We start from the raw sequence: 20,585 nt of genomic DNA on the forward strand, positions 1-20,585 counted from the left end.
TTCGCAGCCCTCGGACGCCCCGCCCCTGCGGAAACGGCCGCGGACTAACCCCGCCCACTGCCTGGAGTCGCGCGGGGAACCCGGACGGTGTCCTGCAGGGGCCACGCCAGAGCACAGCGCCTACTAACACCGTGCTGGGGTGAGTCCGGGCGACGCCGGGCTCAGGGGCATCGGGATGTCACTGTCCCCAGATAGGAATCCGAAGGGTGGTTCGAGTACGGACGTGCCGTCGCGCCGTCCCCGTCAGACACGCGATCTGGGCTCCGGACACTGGGTTCCTGGAGGTGGTTATGGGTTGAGGCTTGTCCTCTGGCCGGAGTGTCGGGACGGCGTTGCCCGCCGCGGGTGAGGTCTCTCTTCTCGGCTGCTCCCCGACTGTGGTCGCCATCCCCAGCCGAGGAAAGGGGAGCGTCACCTGGATCCCCAAGAAAGACAGGCCCCAGGACAGTTGATTGACAGCCATGCAACACTCCGTGATCACAGACACGCACTTTAGGACGCTGAGTCATTCGATCCTAATGTTGAATGTAGAGAAAACGCAATTTCCCTAGGTCTGGGGTTCCTCCTAAAATCTAGGCGAAGGCTTGTTTTGACTGGGATGGTGGGACTTGCCTGGAGACTTCTCGGGGACTAGTTATTTAATGCCAGTCTAGGCCATCTGGATCTCTCTCTGGGCAAGATATCAATTATGGATGTGGTGAAGGCAATTCTTGTCTCCTTTTTCCTCCCGTTCCTGCGTCCTGAACTGCACGGAACTGAACGAAAGGCTCAAGGGTTTTGAATAAAGTGATAGTGAGAAATACTGGGTAGGGGTCTAGGTTTGCCTTTTAGGGTGTAACCAAGAACGATCGATTTCCTTTTTCCCAGTAAAAACTAAGAGATTTGGCGAGTGCCTATTGTAGTACAGACTAAGAGACTGTAGGAAGTAAACTGCAGGAAACTCTAGTTTCGTTTCTGGCTTGGTTCTAGTTTGAGTCATCAGTCCTAGAGGTAATAAAATGTTTCACTGGGAACGCACAGAGGGGGAGTGGGCACTTTTATCTTTAAAAGCGGAGCAGATACAGAACATTGCATCTAGTATACCGAGGAGTGGCTAGAGCTCACCACCCCACCTCTGACTTTTTTAATTTGGCTGGCTGAAGAAGAGCCATCTTTTCTAGTTATAATAGCTAACACATACCGAGCTGTTTTCCACCATTTAAACTTGTTTACTCCTCAGGGGAGTGTTGTGGAATAGTATTTTAAGGTATGTTACATTTATGCTGTAGAACATTTCTTTTTTAATGATGCAAAGATGTGTTGTAGTCTTTTAGGTTGCATTTGTTTAATTCGGTGAAGCGCTGTTACTCTAAAACACCTGATTGGTCTAATAAAGTACTGAACGGCAATAGCAAGGCAGGAGAAAGGATAGGCGGGGCTGTCAGGCAGAGAGAATAAATAGGAGGAGAAAAAGTAGGATTGGGAAGGAAGACAGTATCAAGAAATGAGAAAAGAAGGGGCCATCCACACAGCTAACTAGCCAGCCACTGAGTAAGAAGGGAAGAAAAGATGTACAGAAATAGAGAAAGGTAAAAGCCCAGAGGCAAAAGGTAGACGGGATAATTTAAGAAAAGCTGGCAAGGCTGGACATTCATAAGAAATAATAAGCCTCCATGTGTTTTTCTTAGGATCTGGGTGGTGGGACCCCTCACCCCCAAAAGAGTAAAGTAAAAGCCAACTACAGGGTAGTCCTATAATGAGATTCCTACTCGTTCTGCAAACAGGAAAAGTTAAATGAATATTGTCATAGTTTCTTAGGACTGTTTGAGTGGTATTTGGCATTTAGTTTAGGGGTTTGTTTTTGTGTTGGGGACTGAACCCAGGACCTTGAGCACATTAGACAAGCACTCTATCACTGAACCACACCCCCCCCAAACCCGTTCCTCACCTTTTGGTGTTGAGGATTGAACCCAAGGCTTCAGTCACACTAAGCACAGTGTAAATGACTACTGATCTCCTAGCCTGGGTTTTAATTGCTTTTAGTTCCCAATACTGGGATAGAACCTAGGGCCTCATGCACTCTAGGCAAGCTTTCTACCCATCTCTACCCTCAGCATTTAAAAAAAGTGTTTTGAGACAGGATGTCTTGGTCATTGTTCTATTGCTGTGAAGAGACACCATAAGTGCGGCAATGCTCATGAAGGAAGGTGTTTCCTGGGAGCTTGCTAATAGTTTCAGAGGATTAGGTCCATTGTCGCCATGCAGCATGCAGGTGGACTTGGTGCTGGAGAAGTAGCTGAAAGTTCTCCCTGGATCTACTGGCAGCAGGAAGGGAGAGACGCGGCCTAGTTAGGCTTCTGAAACCTCAAAGCCCACTCCCATGGCACACTTTCTCCAACTAGGCCACTCTTCCTAATCCTTTTTAATAGTGCTAAGTATATGAGCCTATGAGGGGCCATTCTTACCCAGACCGCCACACAGGGTCAGGTCTTGGTAAATTGCCTAGGCTAGCATCCAATTTGTAGTCTTCCTGCCTCAGCCTCCCAAGAGGCTGGGTTTCCAGACATGTGCCACCACACTTGCAAGTTCAGTATTTATCTCATGTATAAATATATTATTAAGGGGGTGGTGGCACACTCCTTTAATCCTAGCACTTGGGAGGCAGAGGCAGGTGGATCTTGTTAGGAATATTTCCTAACGCATACTCTCTGCCGATGCCAAAAATCCCAATCAACCCAAACTACAAGAAGCTGAATTAAAGGATATCCAGGTTTTAATGGTATTCCTGCCCTCTCGGGTGGCCCCTGAGAAAACCAGGAAGCCGCCAACGTGACCACGGGGAGGGGTGGGACCTCCAAAGATGGAGGCCAGAGACTGGGACTTACAGATCTCAGTGAGTTTGAGGCCAGCCCGGTTTACAGAGAGAGTTGTAGGATAGCCAGAGCTAACAGAGAAACCCTGTCTCAAAAAAAAAAAAAATAAAAGGGGGGGTAGTTCTTAACCAACTATACTAACTATACCAACATTCTGTTATTTGATAACTATCATTAAAGTAATATAGTTTGCATATTAAAATTTGATGTGAAGAAAAATTATGCATGCTTACTTTCCTATTTTGCTTTTACACAGGGCAAGTTTTCAATTTGAATACTCTTTAAATGACACGTGGGTAAAACCTTATATAAAGAAGAGAGACTCCAATCAACAATATCAATAATAAGTTGGAAAAGAACGATGTTGTCCTTAAACAACCTGAAAAATATCATCTATAACCCGGTAATAGACTTTTAGCAAATCTTTTTTTTTTTGCCTATGACTAAAAATACAGTCAAGTTACAATTATTCATTGGGGGCCATGAACACAGTTCAGTTAGTATACATGTACACATAGTTGAGTTAGTATACATGTACACACAGTTGAGTTAGTATACATGTACACACAGTTGAGTTAGTATACATGTATACACAGTTGAGTTAGTATACATGTATACACAGTTCAGTTAGTATACATGTACACACAGTTCAGTTAGTATACATGTACACACAGTTGAGTTAGTATACATGTATACACAGTTGAGTTAGTATACATGTATACACAGTTGAGTTAGTATACATGCATACACAGTTGAGTTAGTATACATGTACACACAGTTCAGTTAGTATACATGTACACACAATTGAGTTAGTATACATGTACACACAGTTGAGTTAGTATACATGTATACACAGTTGAGTTAGTGTACATGTACACACAGTTGAGTTAGTATACATGTACACACAGTTGAGTTAGTGTACATGTACACACAGTTGAGTTAGTATACATGTACACACAGTTGAGTTAGTATACATGTATACACAGTTGAGTTAGTATACATGTACACACAGTTGAGTTAGTGTACATGTACACACAGTTGAGTTAGTATACATGTACACACAGTTGAGTTAGTATACATGTACACACAGTTGAGTTAGTATACATGTACACACAGTTGAGTTAGTGTACATGTATACACAGTTGAGTTAGTATACATGTACACACAGTTCAGTTAGTATACATGTACACACAGTTGAGTTAGTATACATGTACACACAGTTCAGTTAGTATACATGTACACACAGTTGAGTTAGTATACATGTACACACAGTTGAGTTAGTATACATGTATACACAGTTGAGTTAGTATACATGTATACACAGTTGAGTTAGTATACATGTACACACAGTTGAGTTAGTGTACATGTACACACAGTTGAGTTAGTATACATGTATACACAGTTGAGTTAGTATACATGTACACACAGTTGAGTTAGTATACATGCATACACAGTTGAGTTAGTATACATGTACACACAGTTGAGTTAGTATACATGTACACACAGTTGAGTTAGTATACATGTACACACAGTTGAGTTAGTATACATGTACACACAGTTGAGTTAGTATACATGTACACACAGTTGAGTTAGTATACATGTACACACAGTTGAGTTAGTATACATGTACACACAGTTGAGTTAGTATACATGTACACACAGTTCAGTTAGTATACATGTACACACAGTTGAGTTAGTATACATGTACACACAGTTGAGTTAGTGTACATGTATACACAGTTCAGTTAGTATACATGTATACACAGTTCAGTTAGTATACATGTATGCACAGTTTAGTTAGTATACATGGCGTTTCCCTGGAAGATTGACGCTGTGATGGGACTGGCTGAAAAGTAGATGGAGCTCTTGTTCCCAGGCTGGGGGAGGAACCATGACAGTCCGAGGTAAAGAGAAGCTTGGGACAGAGAATTTAAGGGCCTTGAGGGGGGTAGCATGTCTCAGATCTTTCGTAAAAGCATAGCTTTTAAAGGAAAATGGATTTCTTCTTCTGCATAGGTTTCCCTTCTTGCTTCTTTTTTACATTTTTTGTTTACTGTGTATGTGGGTATGTGTGCATGCATATATATACCTTGCCGCCACAACATTCACACGAAGGAAGGTCCAGGGATAACTTCTGGAAAATTCTTCTATCCTACCATTTGGGTTCCAAAGTTGAACTCAGGTGGTCAGATTCAGCAGCAGGAACCTTTACCTGCTAAGCTAGCTTACTGGCTTGCTCATTCCTTCTTTCCTTCCCATATCTCTGTCTGTCTGTCATCTATCATATGGAGGATAGAACCTATTGCTTCGTGATTTAGGTATATTCTACCACTAAGCTGCAGCTCTATCCCTTCATTGTTTGTTCATGTTGTGTTTGTTTTGAGATAAGGCATTGCTGCTAGAGGCCTAAAGGCTCAGGGGCAGACTCAGCATGTGCTCCCAGACCTCTTAGGTCCTCCACAGTGTGACAGCCCTGTGGAGTTGTCTGTAGGGGAGACGCTGAAGACTTGGAGGTTTTTATCTGGTAGTGCTCACATAGGCACTGTCTGCCTCACTGCTCCAGACACCTAGATGGAAGCTACAAGTGTCTGTTTAGGGCCATACGGGTCTTCTTGGAGACCCAAGTGTAGGCGCCAGTTAGGGGCCAGTGTTTGTGCCTCGCACTCATTTCTTAATCCGCTCTAGAACCTTACTCATCCTCTCTGTTCAGACTTTAGGACCTAAGTGTGAGCTGGGCGTGGTGACTGCCTGGAGTCAGGACTTGGGAGGCTGGGAGGCAGGGGAGTTGGAAGCTCAAGGCCATCTGCCACTGGCCTCCATCAGTCACGGAGTTTGGCTATAATTGCCTTGTAACTGAATTTGTTTATGAAAATACATTTGTAAAATTTCTTTCCCTTAGACAGTCCCCTATGTTGGCACCATTTCTGAGCAGCTGAAGCCTGGCTCTTTGATTGTAATCCGCGGGCATATTCCTAATGAGGTGGACAGGTAAGATCGCTGTGTCCTGTGGACGTCTCCCTAGCAGCTCTGAGGTGTGAGGAGGATGAGTGGTGGGGTAAAGACAAAGGCGACTGGAGTGTTGTATTTTGTTTTGAGACATGGTCTCTATACAGCCCTGGCTGTCCTGAAGACTAGGCTGCCCTAGGACTCACAGAGATCCGCCTGCCTCTGCCTCCTGCCTGCTGGGATTAAAGGTGTGAGCCACCATGCCTAACTGGTTACTGGAATTTTTTATATCATTGCTGTAAGTCTGGTTTCAATGTAAACACATACACTGGTAGAAGGGGGGGGTTGTTGGATAACAGGAAGTCTTGGTGGTTTTGCTGAGTGTCTGCTTTGGTTATTGAGAAAAGCAAGAAAAGGAAGAAAGGCTCTTTTTAGCTCGTGATTTGAGGATCCAGTCTATCCGATGGGGATAAGGGCGGTTCTACTCTGATGGAGGATCTCCGGCACTTCACATCTAGTCAGGAAGGCGAGAAAGATGAATGGCTGGGGCTCGGCTCACTGTCCCCTTTTTTCTTTTGTATGCAGTCAGGGACTCTAGTCTATGGGTGGTGCTATCTACGTTCAGGATGGGTCTTCCCTCAGTCTCACCTCTCAGGAAAATGCCCTCACAGACACACCAAGGGGGTGTGTCTCCTAGGTGACCCGAAATGCAGTGAGGTAGACAAGGAAGAGTAACCATTGCAGGCCATGTCAGTCAGAGTTGAGCTCTGAGTGGCTGACGTCACTGATTTGATGTGTGGGAATTACCTCAGAGACCCCTGCGCTCTGCAGTTAGTTCTACCCATCAGCTTGTGACTTGAGTACCCCTGCTAGCAGGCCTCTTAATGGGGATCCTCAGCTAAAAAAATGCACCCTCACTTTCTTGCTTTGAAAGACTAGAGGGTGTATGTGGAGCAGGGGTGGGGGCGTAGAGCAGGGGTGGGGGCGTGGAGCAGGGGGTGGGGGCGTGGAGCAGGGGGTGGGGGCGTGGAGCAGGGGTGGGGGCGTGGAGCAGGGGAGGGGGCGTGGAGCAGGGGTGGGGGCGTGGAGCAGGGGTGGGGGCGTGGAGCAGGGGAGGGGGCGTGGAGCAGGGGTGGGGGCGTGGAGCAGGGGTGGGGGCGTGGAGCAGGGGTGGGGGCGTGGAGCAGGGGTGGGGGCGTGGAGCAGGAGCGGATGAAGACTGGGTGCTGCCAGTCGGTGCAGACTCCAGATCAGGAGTCTCCTGGAATTTGCCTTCTGTTGGTCAGCAGACTGTGCCTACACAGACAGGCCAGGATCCAGGGCGGTCAGGAAAGGAAAGTTGTTATTCTGGGTCCATACTGCTCAGCTCAGACTGTGGGCTCTGTTACTGGGGAAGGAGGAACGGAGGATGGGCAGGCTGCCCTGTAGCTGCTGTGGATGAGGAAGGGCTGTGTATGTGTGTGGTGGGGGGAGTTATTTACTCTTTCCCCATGGCTCATCTTATAGACTCATGTGGTTCTGCTCTGCCCTTGCCCAGATTCCAGGTGGACTTGCAGCTCGGCAACAGCCTGAAGCCCAGGGCTGACGTGGCCTTCCACTTTAACCCTCGCTTCAAAAGGTCCAACTGCATTGTCTGTAACACGCTGACAAACGAGAAATGGGGCTGCGAGGAGATCACCTACGACATGCCCTTCAGAAAAGAGAAATCCTTTGAAATCGTGATCATGGTACTAAAGAACAAATTCCAGGTAGGTTCTGGGAGAGAAGGGGAGTGTGCGAGTGAGCGAGCTCGGGGCGTCTCTGAGGCTACTGGAGGCAGCAGACCCATCCTTCTCTGTCCAGGTAGAAACAGGTCCAGAAGGGATATTCCTTAATCGTAGGAGGAAAGCTCTGGATTGACCCAGCATCGTGGCATCATTAGGAGAGTGAATTATAACCCCCCCCAACTGTGGGAAAGTCAGCGAGAACAGACTGTTGGTGACCTGGGTGCACCCGAGGGGCAGGTCCAGTCTCACAGGCAGACACTGCTGTAGGGCCCTGGGGGCCGTGTGAACACAGCCGCTGGCTTCCTGGCCGCAGTTTGTCTCCAGAGGCTCTCTGAGTGCCAGTCCTCAGAGCCATCTAGAGGGCTTGTAAACCAGAGGGCCTCCAACTCCAGGAGTGTGCCCACGTCTCGGTCTAGGTCTTTGGGGGACATTGCTCTCTGGGGCCCCCAGCGCTCCTCGGTTTTGTGTTCCCCCTTAGTCTCGGGCAGTAGAGCTGTACCCGCCACGTTGCCCTGGGCTTGTTATAAGTGGGATTTTAAAGCTCCTTGAGAGCCCTGCTGGGGACCCTGCTGTGGGCTGCTTATGTCTCCCTCCTGGACTCACACACCGCCTGGCATTTGGAGGCACTGTGTGGAGGACTCCCAGACAGCACTTAATCGTCCACTGAGTGAGGTTTCCACTTTCTACAATTTAGAGATAAGAAAGCTCAGAGAAGTGCTTTTTTTTTCCCCTTTGGTTTTTTGAGACAGGGTTTCTCTGTACATTTGGAGCCTGTCCTGGAACTAGCTCTGTAGACCAGGCTGGCCTCGAACTCACAGAGATCCTTCTGCCTCTGCCTCCCGAGTGCCAGGATTAAAGGTGTGTGCCACCACCGCCCGGCTCCCAGCTGGTGTGGACTTTCATTTAGTGAAGTCAGCGCATATAGGTGGGCTCTGGCAGAGCGTGGCCCTTAGAGAGGGTGGGGCAGCAACCAGGCAGAGCTAACCTGCCTCCCAGGCTTTCAGACATCATGTGTGATCCTTGGGGCCCTGAGCATAGCTATCTCTTGGGCACACACAGACACATGTGGAGCACATGTTTCCAAATGTATGTATCTGCCTGGAGAGGTGACCTAGGTGCTTAATTACACATGACTCAGAGTTCAGGGTCCCTGCTAGCCACAGTGTGAGCTGTGGGAAAATAAACCCAAGAAGGCATTTCACTCACTCACTCATTCATTCACTTATTTTCGTGATGTTGGAGATGAAACCTGGGGCAGGTGTTGTCCACAGCTCCACTCCCTGTAAGGAGATAGTTATAAGGAGTTCATTGACGTGCTCCAAGGCCACTGTCTTCTGTGCCCACCCAGGTGGCTGTGAATGGGAAGCACACTCTGCTGTATGCCCACAGGATCGGCCCAGAGAAGATAGACACGCTGGGCATCTATGGCAAAGTGAATATCCATTCCATCGGTTTCAGCTTCAGCTCGGTAGGTGCCCTCCTCACATACCTGGGGGTCTCTGGAGACAGCGTGGCCGAATAGTAGGAGTTTTCTTTAATTTACGTCTTCCATTTAGATAAAAGTAGTATAAATATTTCAGACTAGTTGGGTCCTGCTCACTAACCAGGCTTTTGCTGTTTGTGGGACCTCACATCTAGAGTGAGTCTGCAAAGTGAATGAATACCTTTTTATCTGGTCAGTGTGTGTTTCCTGTCCATGGGAGCAAATAAACGTTTCTGTAAGATAGTTTTCTAAGTGTCGGAATTTAAGTTTCTTGGACACTGACAGCTTGTTCCCAAGGATGTGAGCGGTCGGTACTCTCAGCAGCTGTGCCCAGCTGCTCATGTGCTCATGATCCCATTAACATCAGATCTTGTTCTCACACTCACCAGTTTGGGGCAGACCCCCACCCCCCAGTGTTCAGTTGCATTTTTTTAAATCATAATCCTCAGTAATTTTCCATGTTCTGTATCCCTGACATTTTTTTGCTTATGTTCAATTTTTTGGGGGGGGAGGGGGGTTTTCGAGACAGGGTTTCTCTGTGGCTTTGGAGCCTGTCCTGGAACTAGCTCTGTAGACCAGGCTGGTCTCGAACTCACAGAGATCCACCTGCTTCTGTCTCCCGAGTGCTAAAAGGCGTGCGCCACCATTTCCCGGCTTATGTTCAATATTTTTAAAAAGATTCTGGTGCATGTTAAGCTAATCTGTGATCTTTTTGCAGGGTTTACAGAATATGGAAACATCTACTCTGGGACTGACACAGATAAGAAGAGAAAATGTAAATATTCTCTCTATGAACCAGCAGTTTAAAAATGTTCTTAGTTACCATCTGTGGAAGGAAGGCGCTTTTTTTTTAAGTATGGAGTTTTCTCTGTTCACTCGTGTGTGCAGGTGCATGTGTGCGAGTGTGCGTGTATGTGGAGGTCAGAGGTCAACTCTGGATGTCATTTATCAATTGTTCTACATCTTTTTTATTTATATGTGTGCAGTATGTGCATGTGTATGCATGTTGACATGTGTATTGACACGTGTGTGAAAGCCAGATATAGATATTGGATGTCTTCCTTGATTGCTCTCAGTCTTTTGAGGCAGAGTCTCCTTGTTGAATCCAGGGCTTGACAGTTGAGCTAGGCTAAGTAGCCAGCTTGCTCTAGAGATCCTGTCTTGTGCTAGGATTGCAGTCAGGCCTCTCCATTGGCCCAGCATTTACAGGGGTACTGAGGATTTGAACTCCAGTCCTCATGCTTGTCCTGAAATTACCTTAGCCTCTGGACCATTTCCCGAACTCTTTCACCTTATTTTTTGAGACAGGGTCTCCCACTGAGCCTGGGACTCCCCTACTGGCTCTGCTGGCTGGTCAGCTCACCCTGGGAATCCTCCTTTCTCTGCCTCTCCAGTGCTGGCATTAAAAATGTGCAATTCTCATGCCGGGCTCTTAAATGGGTGCATAGCAAACACCTTACCAACTGAGCTGTCTCCCCAGCTTCCCAAATTAAGCTTTTAATGTGAGGCCAGGACAGAAGCAGTCATTTAAGAACCAAGGGGTGCACTGTTTTAGGGGTGCACTGTTTTATGGTCTTGGGCACTGTGTTTTTGGTTGACATGTAACTTACCAGTTTAAATGGCCACCGTTGGTCATGTAAAAAGCACTCTGTCACCCTGCTTCTTAAGAAGTATCGGAATGAAGCATTTGTAAATACCAAACACCAGTTGCACTGCGGATGAACGCTCTGCCCCTCTGTGGCAGCAAGAGCAGTTTTATTTTTTTTTTATTTTTTTATTTTTTGTGGTTGGAATCTGCTGCGATTTTACTAAAGTCATGTTTTCATTATATAGTAAGCAAGAGCAGTTTTAAAATTGACACTTTGCTGTTCCGAAGAGAGCGAGGCCTTACCCCTCTGCACATCAGTGCTTACAGGTGGAACAGCGTGTCAGAATTTGGAGGGTTCTTGGGAAGGATAGGTAAGATATGTTGGAGTTCACTTGTGAACCTTGAACAACCATGAACTTATGGACGGTAACATATTCACATAAAGAAGGATGCTGGACGTGGCTCCAGGGCACGTGACTTTTCATAAGCTCAGTGCCTGTGTCACCCCAAGGCAGCTGAACCATGAAGCACAGCAGGCCGCTCACTGCACACCTGTCTGCCCAGGAGGCTGTTCTCACTCTTCTTTCTCTTCCACCAGGTCCGGAAGTCTGGCAAGACACAGCTGGTGAGTACTTTTGCTTGGTGGTTCCACGTGGACACTTTATAACAGACCCAGAGCAGGAGCAGCTGGACCCTGGAGGCAGCTGCATTCTCACCACACTGTATTGCAGGACAGTTCCTGTGACCTGGTAACAGAGGAGACATTTCTAAAATCATACTCGACTGTCTCCACCAAGAGCATAGACTCAACTGTCACTCACACTAAAATCCTCTCTCCCAGCTGTTTGTCTAGGGTTTGAAGAGTCGACAATTGAAGTCTGTATAGAAATTAAGTTCTAATTAACTGCTACATATAACCTCCACTCCCAGTGAAGTCCAAGGCAGCCCCTAGCATTTTACTTTTCCTGGACAGATCCAGCCTCAGGCATGTATCTGGACCACTCCTGTGGGCTGCTGGTCCCCTAAGACAGAATGACTGTAGGCCCCAGGTGAGATACCTGGGCAGGCAGTTGGGTCTCATGCAGGTGTCAGGTGCCACCATGGTGCCGACCCTTGCATGGCACCCAGATGAGATAAAAGCCAAGGTTTGCCCCCTCCTGGGGGTCACAGACTCAACCGTGCCTTCATATTGTTGGCAATTTCCCCACAAGGTCCTTGTCTGAAGATGCCTCTTTCTGACTGTGGCCCCTTTTCAGAGCCTGCCATTTGAAGCAAGGTTAAACACCTCCATGGGCCCTGGACGAACCGTTGTCATTAAAGGAGAAGTGAATGCAAATGCCAAAGGGTCAGTATTGCTGCCTTCCCGGTGCCTCAGGACTTGGGTATGTGGGAGGAGCTGCTACGCTTTCCTGAAAGGAGGGACACAGTGCAAGGTCCCGCTAAGGAGCTATCAGCAGTCAGGACTGAGCTCTTTTGGCCAGGCAGGTGACATTTTTGCCTATGAGGCTCTTCTTGCCCAGGATAGCCTCAGTGTACCAGACTTGGGGTCACAGTACATACCCTAAGAAGCCAAGTTCAGCTCTTAACCTTCAAGGAGCCAATGAAAACAGCCAGATTAATAATGGAAAGTAAAGGATCAGTATGGCCACATGGGGAAGTGAAGTAGAGTTCCAGGGACCCCTAATGTGCACTTGCAGGGTCCTGCAGCAAGATTAAAGTGAACCAGAGGGTCAAGGTCCCGGTCAAGGTGTGCTTCCAGCACCATGGCCCATTCTTGTCTGGGCTTCAGGTGGCCTTATAAGGTGCAAATGTTTTTCCAGGCAGTGAATTCCCACTTTGATTGGTGCTATTTCCTTCTCCTAGCATGAGACTCCTGGGAAATCCCCATTTCCTGGAGTCCATTGTTTCAACAGTCTGACAGAGTGAGGTTCCCCTTCTGTGCTACAGAACATGCTGCTTTAAGAATCTTTTTTCTGGGCCGGGCATGGTAGTGCAGGCCTAAACCCAGCATGTGGAGGCAGAGGGCAGCCAGGAGAATACACATGAGAATGTCTCCAAAAAAAGGATTTCAGGGGTGGGCTAGGGAGATGGCTCAGAGGTAAAGTGTGGGTAACTAGCACCCCTGTGAAAAAGCTGAGTGTACTAGCATGTACCTATAACCCCCAAGAGAAACCCTGCCTCAAAAAATTAAGGTAGAAGGACTAGAGAGATGGCTGTGATTAAAGCGTGCTGCTTTTGCAGAGTCAGTTTCCAGCACCAATGTCAAGCGGCTCACAACCTCCACTAACTCCTGCTCAGGGGATCTGGTGCCCCCTCTGGTCTCCACAGGCACCTGCACTTACCTGCACATAGCTATGCACGTATGCACAATTAAAAAATAGTAAAACAAATCTTTAAAAATGAGTGAGTTAGAAAGCAATACTGGAAGACACCCAGTGTCAACCTCTGGCTTCTGTGTGCACACCTGCCCCCAAGTATCACACACACACACACACACACACACTCCCCTGTAGTAATATTTTGTGTTATAACAAGTAAAGCTTGCCTGAAGATCAGAGTGCAGAACTAAGCCACTAGAAGCCAGGTTGTGGTGGCTCACACCTTTAATCCCAGCACTACAGAGGTGGACACAGGAAGTGATATGACTGGGCAGAGAGAGGAGTATAAGGCAGGAGGAGACAAGTTCTGCCTAGTCTGGAGATGCATTGTGAAGCAGGCAGTCTGAGGACACAGTCTAAGGAGGAAGTCTGAGTTCAGGATCACCCTTTTAGTCTGAGCACGGGTAGAGGTAAAAGGTCTCTAGTGGCTGGCCACTCTGCTTCTCTGATCACTCAACTTTCACCCCCTAATATCTGACTCCAGGTTTTTATTAAGAACAATTAGAATTCGGCTACACTCCCCTTTTTCCAAGATGTTCACATTCTTGAGCGCTTTTAAAAGGAATCTGTTTTCTAAAGTAGCATCCTTTCAAAAGGGGAATATGTGGAACTGATTGGCGAGCGCCTGCCTTGAGGAGCTGAGTACTCATGGGGTTTACTTGTTTTGAACCCCTAGCTGCTGCTAAGCCAGACCTTGTCTTCAGCACCGATTCTAATCTCACTTGCAAATGAGTCAGTGGCTGCACATTCGGAGTTGGAAGCCCCTCCCCCACGCTCCCTTGCATGATTTGTAGTTAGTACTGTGGTTCAAGACTAAGACTTTTTTTCTTTCTCTTACAGCTTTAACGTCGACCTAGTGGTAGGAAAATCTAGGGATATAGCTCTGCACTTGAACCCACGCCTGAATGTGAAAGCATTTGTAAGAAATTCCTTTCTTCAGGATGCCTGGGGAGAAGAAGAGAGAAATATTACCTGCTTCCCATTTAGTCCTGGAATGTACTTTGAGGTAAGATTATGGCTTCTGTTTTGTTTTGAAATGGGATAGGAAAAAGGGAATCCTGAGAACACAGTAAAATAACTTTTATTTAAATCAAACCTGACCTCTAGGTAGGGATTTATGCTGTTGTTCACTGACTGTGGAGGCTGTGTTTGAACACGGGCTGTTGGTGTGAACAGCAGGGCCGGTATATTTGCCATTTGTCATAGTGACAGTATCTGTCATCCCAAGGAATTCTGACAACTCTGTCTCAGGACTGGAACTACAGATGTACTCCTTGGCACAAGTTATTCTGACAACTCTGTCTCAGGACTGGAACTACAGATGTACTCCTTGGCACGAGTTACTCTTTAGCATGAGGGCGTGTGTACGTGCGCGTGCTTGTGTGTGTGTGTGCAGCCACTGTTAAGTTGATGTTAGGTGTCTTTCTGTAGCTCTCCCTATTTTTTGACACACATCTCTTACTGAGCCTGGAGTTCACCAATTGGCTAGATTAGTCAACAACAAGCCTTAGGCTCTGTATCTCTGCACCCCAGCACTGGGAATAAAGTCCCTGCCACCACACCGAGTTTAACTCAGGTCCTGTGTAAGGCACTTTACCTACTGAATCATCTCCCAGCCCCACATCTGTACTGTAGGTGGGAACCCTAACAGGGCCTGTCTGCACTGCCCACGGCCTCCACAGTCCCTAACAGGGCCTGTCTGCACTGCCCAGTCTCCACAGTCCCTAACAGGGCCTGTGTGCACTGCCCACCACCTCCACAGTCCCTAACAGGGCCTGTCTGCACTGCCCACGGTCTCCACAGTCCCTAACAGGGCCTGTCTGCACTGCCCAGTCTCCACAGTCCCTAACAGGGCCTGTCTGCACTGCCCACCACCTCCACAGTCCCTAACAGGGCCTGTCTGCACTGCCCACCGCCTCCACAGTCCCTAACAGGGCCTGTCTGCACTGCCCACCGCCTCCACAGTTCCTAACAGGGCCTGTCTGCACTGCCCACAGTCTCCACAGTCCCTAACAGGGCCTGTCTGCACTGCCCACCGCCTCCACAGTCCCTAACAGGGCCTGTGTGCACTGCCCAGTCTCCACAGTTCCTAACAGGGCCTGTCTGCACTGCCCACAGTCTCCACAGTTCCTAACAGGGCCTGTCTGCACTGCCCACAGTCTCCACAGTTCCTAACAGGGCCTGTCTGCACTGCCCACCGCCTCCACAGTCCCTAACAGGGCCTGTCTGCACTGCCCACGGTCTCCACAGTCCCTAACAGGGCCTGTGTGCACTGCCCAGTCTCCACAGTTCCTAACAGGGCCTGTCTGCACTGCCCACAGTCTCCACAGTTCCTAACAGGGCCTGTCTGCACTGCCCACAGTCTCCACAGTCCCTAACAGGGCCTGTCTGCACTGCCCACCGCCTCCACAGTCCCTAACAGGGCCTGTCTGCACTGCCCACGGTCTCCACAGTCCCTAACAGGGCCTGTGTGCACTGCCCACCGCCTCCACAGTCCCTAACAGGGCCTGTCTGCACTGCCCACCGCCTCCACAGTCCCTAACAGGGCCTGTGTGCACTGCCCAGTCTCCACAGTTCCTAACAGGGCCTGTCTGCACTGCCCACAGTCTCCACAGTTCCAGATGCTGGTCCTGTTCATGGGTGTCTAAGGACTAGTACCCAAGATCCTTGGACCTAGAGGGCTGGCAGTTTCTGGGCCCCAGTATTATTATGTTAATCCATAGCTTTTCCTACAGCCACCTTTTCTGGGGTCTTTTCTGATTGTAGAGTGCCGGTTCCTTGGGATGGAGATGCTAGCTGGCTGGCTCGGCTTTCTCACTGGCTTAGGTGACGGCCTCTCATGGTCTCTCCGGATTTTTAACTCACATGCTTAAACTATTGGGGTTCTCAGGGACTCATCCAGCTGGTTGTTAAAGTATGAGTGCCAAGTATTGTTGTGATTTAACAGTCACATAAATCCAAGTTACAGGATAAGGAAGCACCCAGTGCTTGGAGGGTCGGCAGATAGGGACTTCAAGGTTCCTTGAAGGTGCGGGTATTGACTGTGAATCCAGAAGACTGAGCAAGATCTGGAAGGTCAGGTTTAGGACCCTTTGAAGAAGTCACTAGAAGTGGGAGGTGTGGCTCAGAGTTTGTGGTTGGCAGGGGCCAGGATATATGGGGTGACCCAGGGTACACAGGAGGGAGACAGGGGTACCTCTAGAAGGAAGCTGGTCCTGCAGCTGAGAGGAAAACAGTAGTATAGCTTGGTGCCAATTGAGGACACTGAAATAAAAAGGTAACAAAAGTCAAATAATGCTGAAAAACAGAAAAATGAAAATTAAAATATTTACCTTCAATTTGATAATGCTATGCTATTAAGATAGATGAAGCAGGGGCTGGAGATGGCTCAGTGTTAGGCATGTGCTGCTCTTGCAGAGACCTGATCGTTTCCAGTCAGCACCCGCACTGGGTGGTTCAGTTACCTGTGACTCAGCTCTCCGGGATCTAGTACTCCCAGCCACGGTGGACCTGCACTCAATGTGCACATACCCCACATATGAATAATTAAAACTAACATAAACCTAAAAAAACAATTAGATGGCACCCATTCCAGACATTTTTCTGTGGACACAGGGAGACAGGTGGGCACACTGCAGATCTGTACTCCGCAGCCCGTGGACTCGCTTCCCTCGTGAGTACTCGTGCTCCAACAATGATTACCTGTGCTGCTGCTGGCTTCCCACAGTAGCAGGCTCTTCGTGTCAAACCTCGGACTTTTCAGTGTGCTTTCCCGAGGTTCTTGCAGATCTTCCCACTATGCTGTTCAATTACACAGGACCTTGCACTTCAAATTCACTTACCTTGATCCTGTGTGTGTGTGTGTGTGTGTGTGTGTGTGAGAGAGAGAGAGAGAGAGAGAGAGAGAGAGAGATTTGTGTGTACCAGGCCTGCTCTGCCGTTCAGTGCTTTATTCTTTGAGGCAGTGGCTCTCACTGAACCTGGAGCTAAGCTGGCAGCCAGCAAGCCCCAGCCATCCTGTAAGCACACCCTCACCTGCCAAGGGTGGCCCAGCTTTTTACTTGGGTGGCAGGATCCAAACTCAGGTCCTCACACTCGCTTGAACAGCAAGTTCTCTTATCCACTGAGCCATCTCTCCAGCCCCACTGGGCCTCACAGGCAAGCACAAGTCACTAAGCCTCCACCCCTAGCTCTGCCTTACAATCTCATTCAATATTGCATTGCACTGGAATATTGTTCAATACACAATCGCTTATGTGACCTGGCTGTGTCAAGACGTCCGTCACTCATCAAGTGGAGCTCACAAAGCATCAGCTTCACTATCCTGGATGCTATTAGGAGAAGTCCAGAGCAGTCAGAATCAGAGCCAGAACACTGTTTTCCCAGCTGCTCTGGGAGGCGGACGACTTGTTTCTCTTCTAGGCAGATGCACTCTGCAGGTCACATGCCTTCCTGTTTTTGTCTAGCTGCAGTGTTTCCACTTGCTGCGTTTGCACTTATTTGACACCCAAGGGAACTTGCTGGGATTGTATCTGGCCTCTTGTCCTGCATTTCCACTCTTTTTCCTGTGTATTATGATTTTGAGATTTCCCCCATTCTTGGGGAGAATCTCAGTAATAGATAGTTCCCCAACTCCCTGTGGAATTTTTGGTTTTAAGTCAGTTATGTTATGTTATGTGCTCAGTTCCACCTTATTCTGACTTCCGGTGGTAGCTTTTTCCATTGCTACTGTCTAAAGAATAGAACCTTAATGAGTTCTTTGCATTTTCTTTCAAGTTTGATGCTCTAAGCTGATCTCTGGGAATGGGGCAGGCCCAACCCAGGCTGTGCCGTCTTCTGAAGTCTTCACTGTGGCAAGGAGCACAATGCAGGGTCACCAAAATGGCCTTTTCAGTGAGTGGTCACTTGGTACAGTCAGTGGCCCTACTGGCAGCAAAATGCAGGCTTAGGTGTCTAGGCGGTGTTATAGGATACTGGCTCTGGATGCTAGGGTTACTGTTAGGAAAGTGCTCAGAAGGGTGGGCAATGGTGATGCGTCTGCCAGGATGCCAGTAACTGCAGAGCCTGGGGTCTTGATCCTGACAAGCTTTTTGGAAACAGGTAGAGGCCAATAAGTTCTGAGCAAGGACAGTTAGGATTTCTGAGTAACTGCTCTCCTTACCAAGTGTCCCAAGCTGTTGGAGCCTCATCAGTTGACATGGCCAAGACCCTAGCATTGAGGTTCCAAGGTTCAGCTTCTCAGAGAAGGGGGTGCAGGGCAGCAATCAGCACCTTACTCTTAATTCCCAAATATCACGAGAGACGCTTCCCAGCTTCTAAGAGCCAGGAGCAGAATGGGGGAGGACTCTTGAGGACCTGGTGAGACACGGTGCTGAAGCAGATGCCACATGGCACATTGGGGATTTGGATTGCCTTTAAAATCACTCAGAAGGGAATCAATGGCACAAGGCTGGGAAAACTTCTCCAAGCTCAAAACAAGCCAAATGGCTTCCCTTCCGACCCTCTGTTAATATAGAAGAGACAAACTTTAAAATGAAGGGCAGCCACTGAAGGTATGGTCTCTTCTCTTTTCAGATGATAATTTACTGTGACCTCCGAGAATTCAAGGTTGCGGTTAATGGTGTGCACAACCTGGAGTACAAACACAGACTTAAGGAACTAAGCAGTATCGACACGCTGGCAGTGGATGGAGACATCCATTTGCTGGATGTAAGGAGCTGGTAGCTACTGTGACTGCAAAAATCCCTAAAATACAGAATGGCTAATGGGTTACTGGCCATGTCAGATGCATCTTGTTTTCACCACATTGTTTATGTTGTTTGAGCTCATAGAACATCAAAATCTACCTGGTGTTCTCAGGCCTGGCCTGAGCACATGCAGTGTGGCTATCACTGTTCGGGGGAACAAATCTGGGGCAATCCCAGCTTACGCCAGTGAGGCTCTGCACACACGGCCTCCTCTTGCAAATCACACTCAACAAATATTTAAGTGCCTACTCTAAACTAGTTAATAGGGATGGAAGGCATATTTCCTGTATATATATTCTGAGCTGGACATAGACCCGGTGGTACCCAGGACCAGTGTAGTCCCTGTTTTCTGGCACTCACTTGCCCATGATCTCCCACTGTAGGACTTTCCTACATTAATGCATTAATCCCACTAGGGGGCGTCTGTAGTTAAGGTCAGAACAATATACTAATGGATGGAAACTTCCTCAGTGATCCTTTCATAATCAACATCCTATCATATCTCATAATAAGTATAGCACTTATTTAGCTTTCACTTTAAGCTTTAAAAAATAATATGCTGAACACAGCAGAAAAATTGAGGAAAAACCCCTGAATTAGAACAAGTGTTGTGCTCCAAGTAGACTTCTGCTTATTTGCACTCAACTCTGTCTGTGCCTGTGGCAAAGTGCGGAAGAGAATGATAAATGCAGTTTGCAAACCTTGGGTAACTCACACCAAGATGAGACTCGGTGAATGTGCAGAACCATCGAAGCAAAACCTACACAGGAGGGTAATGTAAGAAAGTTGAGTTGTAATGTAAGAAAGTTGAGTTGCCATGTAAGCCAGCCCTTGCCACATGTCTGTCTACATCAGCAGTGAGGTCAGACTGTCTGCTAGGGGGCAGCTTGCATCAGCAAGCTCGGCTGTGGCACTCTGTAACTTCTGTGTGACTGAGCTGGGAGAAGCTCTACGTGAAGTCTTCACAGTTCCAATCTTGGTCTGGATTTCAAAGGTTTGGTGTGGGGACGGGGGGGAGAGTAATTTCATCAGGTCATTTTATTATTAAACCACAGGGTAGAATTCTACCAGGGCTTGAGTACTGACAGCCAATTTGCCCAGATATATGTATTCATACATGGAAATAATACCATCACCATTTCTTACTTTTTAGGAAGTACTCAATGCAGCAACTGCAGTCCTTCATTCTTTTCATGTCAACTATTATGCTGGCTCTTGAAAAATTTAAGCTGCGGGGGTGGTGGGTGGAGCTGGGCAATCTGTTGGAGCCCAGGAGGCTCTAGAATCCCCACTGCTGCTTCTCCATGAAGAGGGCATGACTGCTGAGACGTTGGGGGCTGAAAGGCATCGGGGAAAATAAAAGCGCATTCATAGAAAAAGCTTATTTTCATTTCTGTTTTATGCAAAGCTACTAAGACTAATTTTGAATAGAATCAGTCTTAATTCTTAGAATCTGGTCTTTAAAAAAAAGTGCTGGAATTTAAGTTGTGAGATGTTTCATTGTATATTTCTAACTTTTATTTCTAAAGTTCAAAATGGCCTTTTTGCTAATCATAATTCCGCATTAAAATTTTGTATTAAATTAGGATACTCTATGGGTACTTCTTCCATGCTGAAGTTACTGAAGGCAAACTGATTTATCTCTATTTGCACTCATTTCCAGCCTCGCTGTAACAACACCAGCTAGAGAGCCATAGAGCTAGCACCGCTGTCCTTCCTCTCAGCTGTCAGTCTACCCCAAGTGGCTGTCACCAGGAACTTTCCTTGTTGAATGTTGCTGCCTGATGCCATTTCTTGACCCAGGCCACTACTGTGAGTGTTAGGA

General features: G+C 47.7%; 1 protein-coding gene across 3 annotated transcripts; it reads left to right on the forward strand.

Annotated features, from left to right (window-relative positions):
- The first annotated feature begins 17 nt into the window (after positions 1-17).
- Lgals8 (galectin 8) lies at positions 18-20,346 on the forward strand. 3 transcript variants are annotated; one of them, XM_075970212.1, is made up of 10 exons: positions 18-139; positions 3,109-3,255; positions 5,752-5,840; positions 7,336-7,546; positions 8,913-9,032; positions 9,766-9,822; positions 11,234-11,260; positions 11,892-11,980; positions 13,854-14,019; positions 18,588-20,346. In XM_075970212.1, exons 2-10 carry the CDS (start codon positions 3,214-3,216, stop codon positions 18,735-18,737), a joined length of 951 nt encoding a protein of 316 aa, XP_075826327.1. In that variant the 5' UTR covers positions 18-139; positions 3,109-3,213; the 3' UTR covers positions 18,738-20,346. The 3 variants fall into 3 exon arrangements, with proteins under 3 accessions (XP_075826327.1, XP_075826328.1, XP_075826329.1); XM_075970213.1 differs by lacking the exon at positions 18-139 and adding an exon at positions 172-345; XM_075970214.1 differs by lacking the exon at positions 18-139 and having other exon boundaries at positions 3,113-3,255; positions 5,756-5,840.
- The last annotated feature ends 239 nt before the right edge of the window (positions 20,347-20,585 follow it).

The sequence above is a fragment of the Microtus pennsylvanicus genome, chromosome 4, assembly GCF_037038515.1.
Source record: "Microtus pennsylvanicus isolate mMicPen1 chromosome 4, mMicPen1.hap1, whole genome shotgun sequence".
In the NCBI taxonomy this organism is placed as follows: domain Eukaryota; kingdom Metazoa; phylum Chordata; class Mammalia; order Rodentia; family Cricetidae; genus Microtus; species Microtus pennsylvanicus.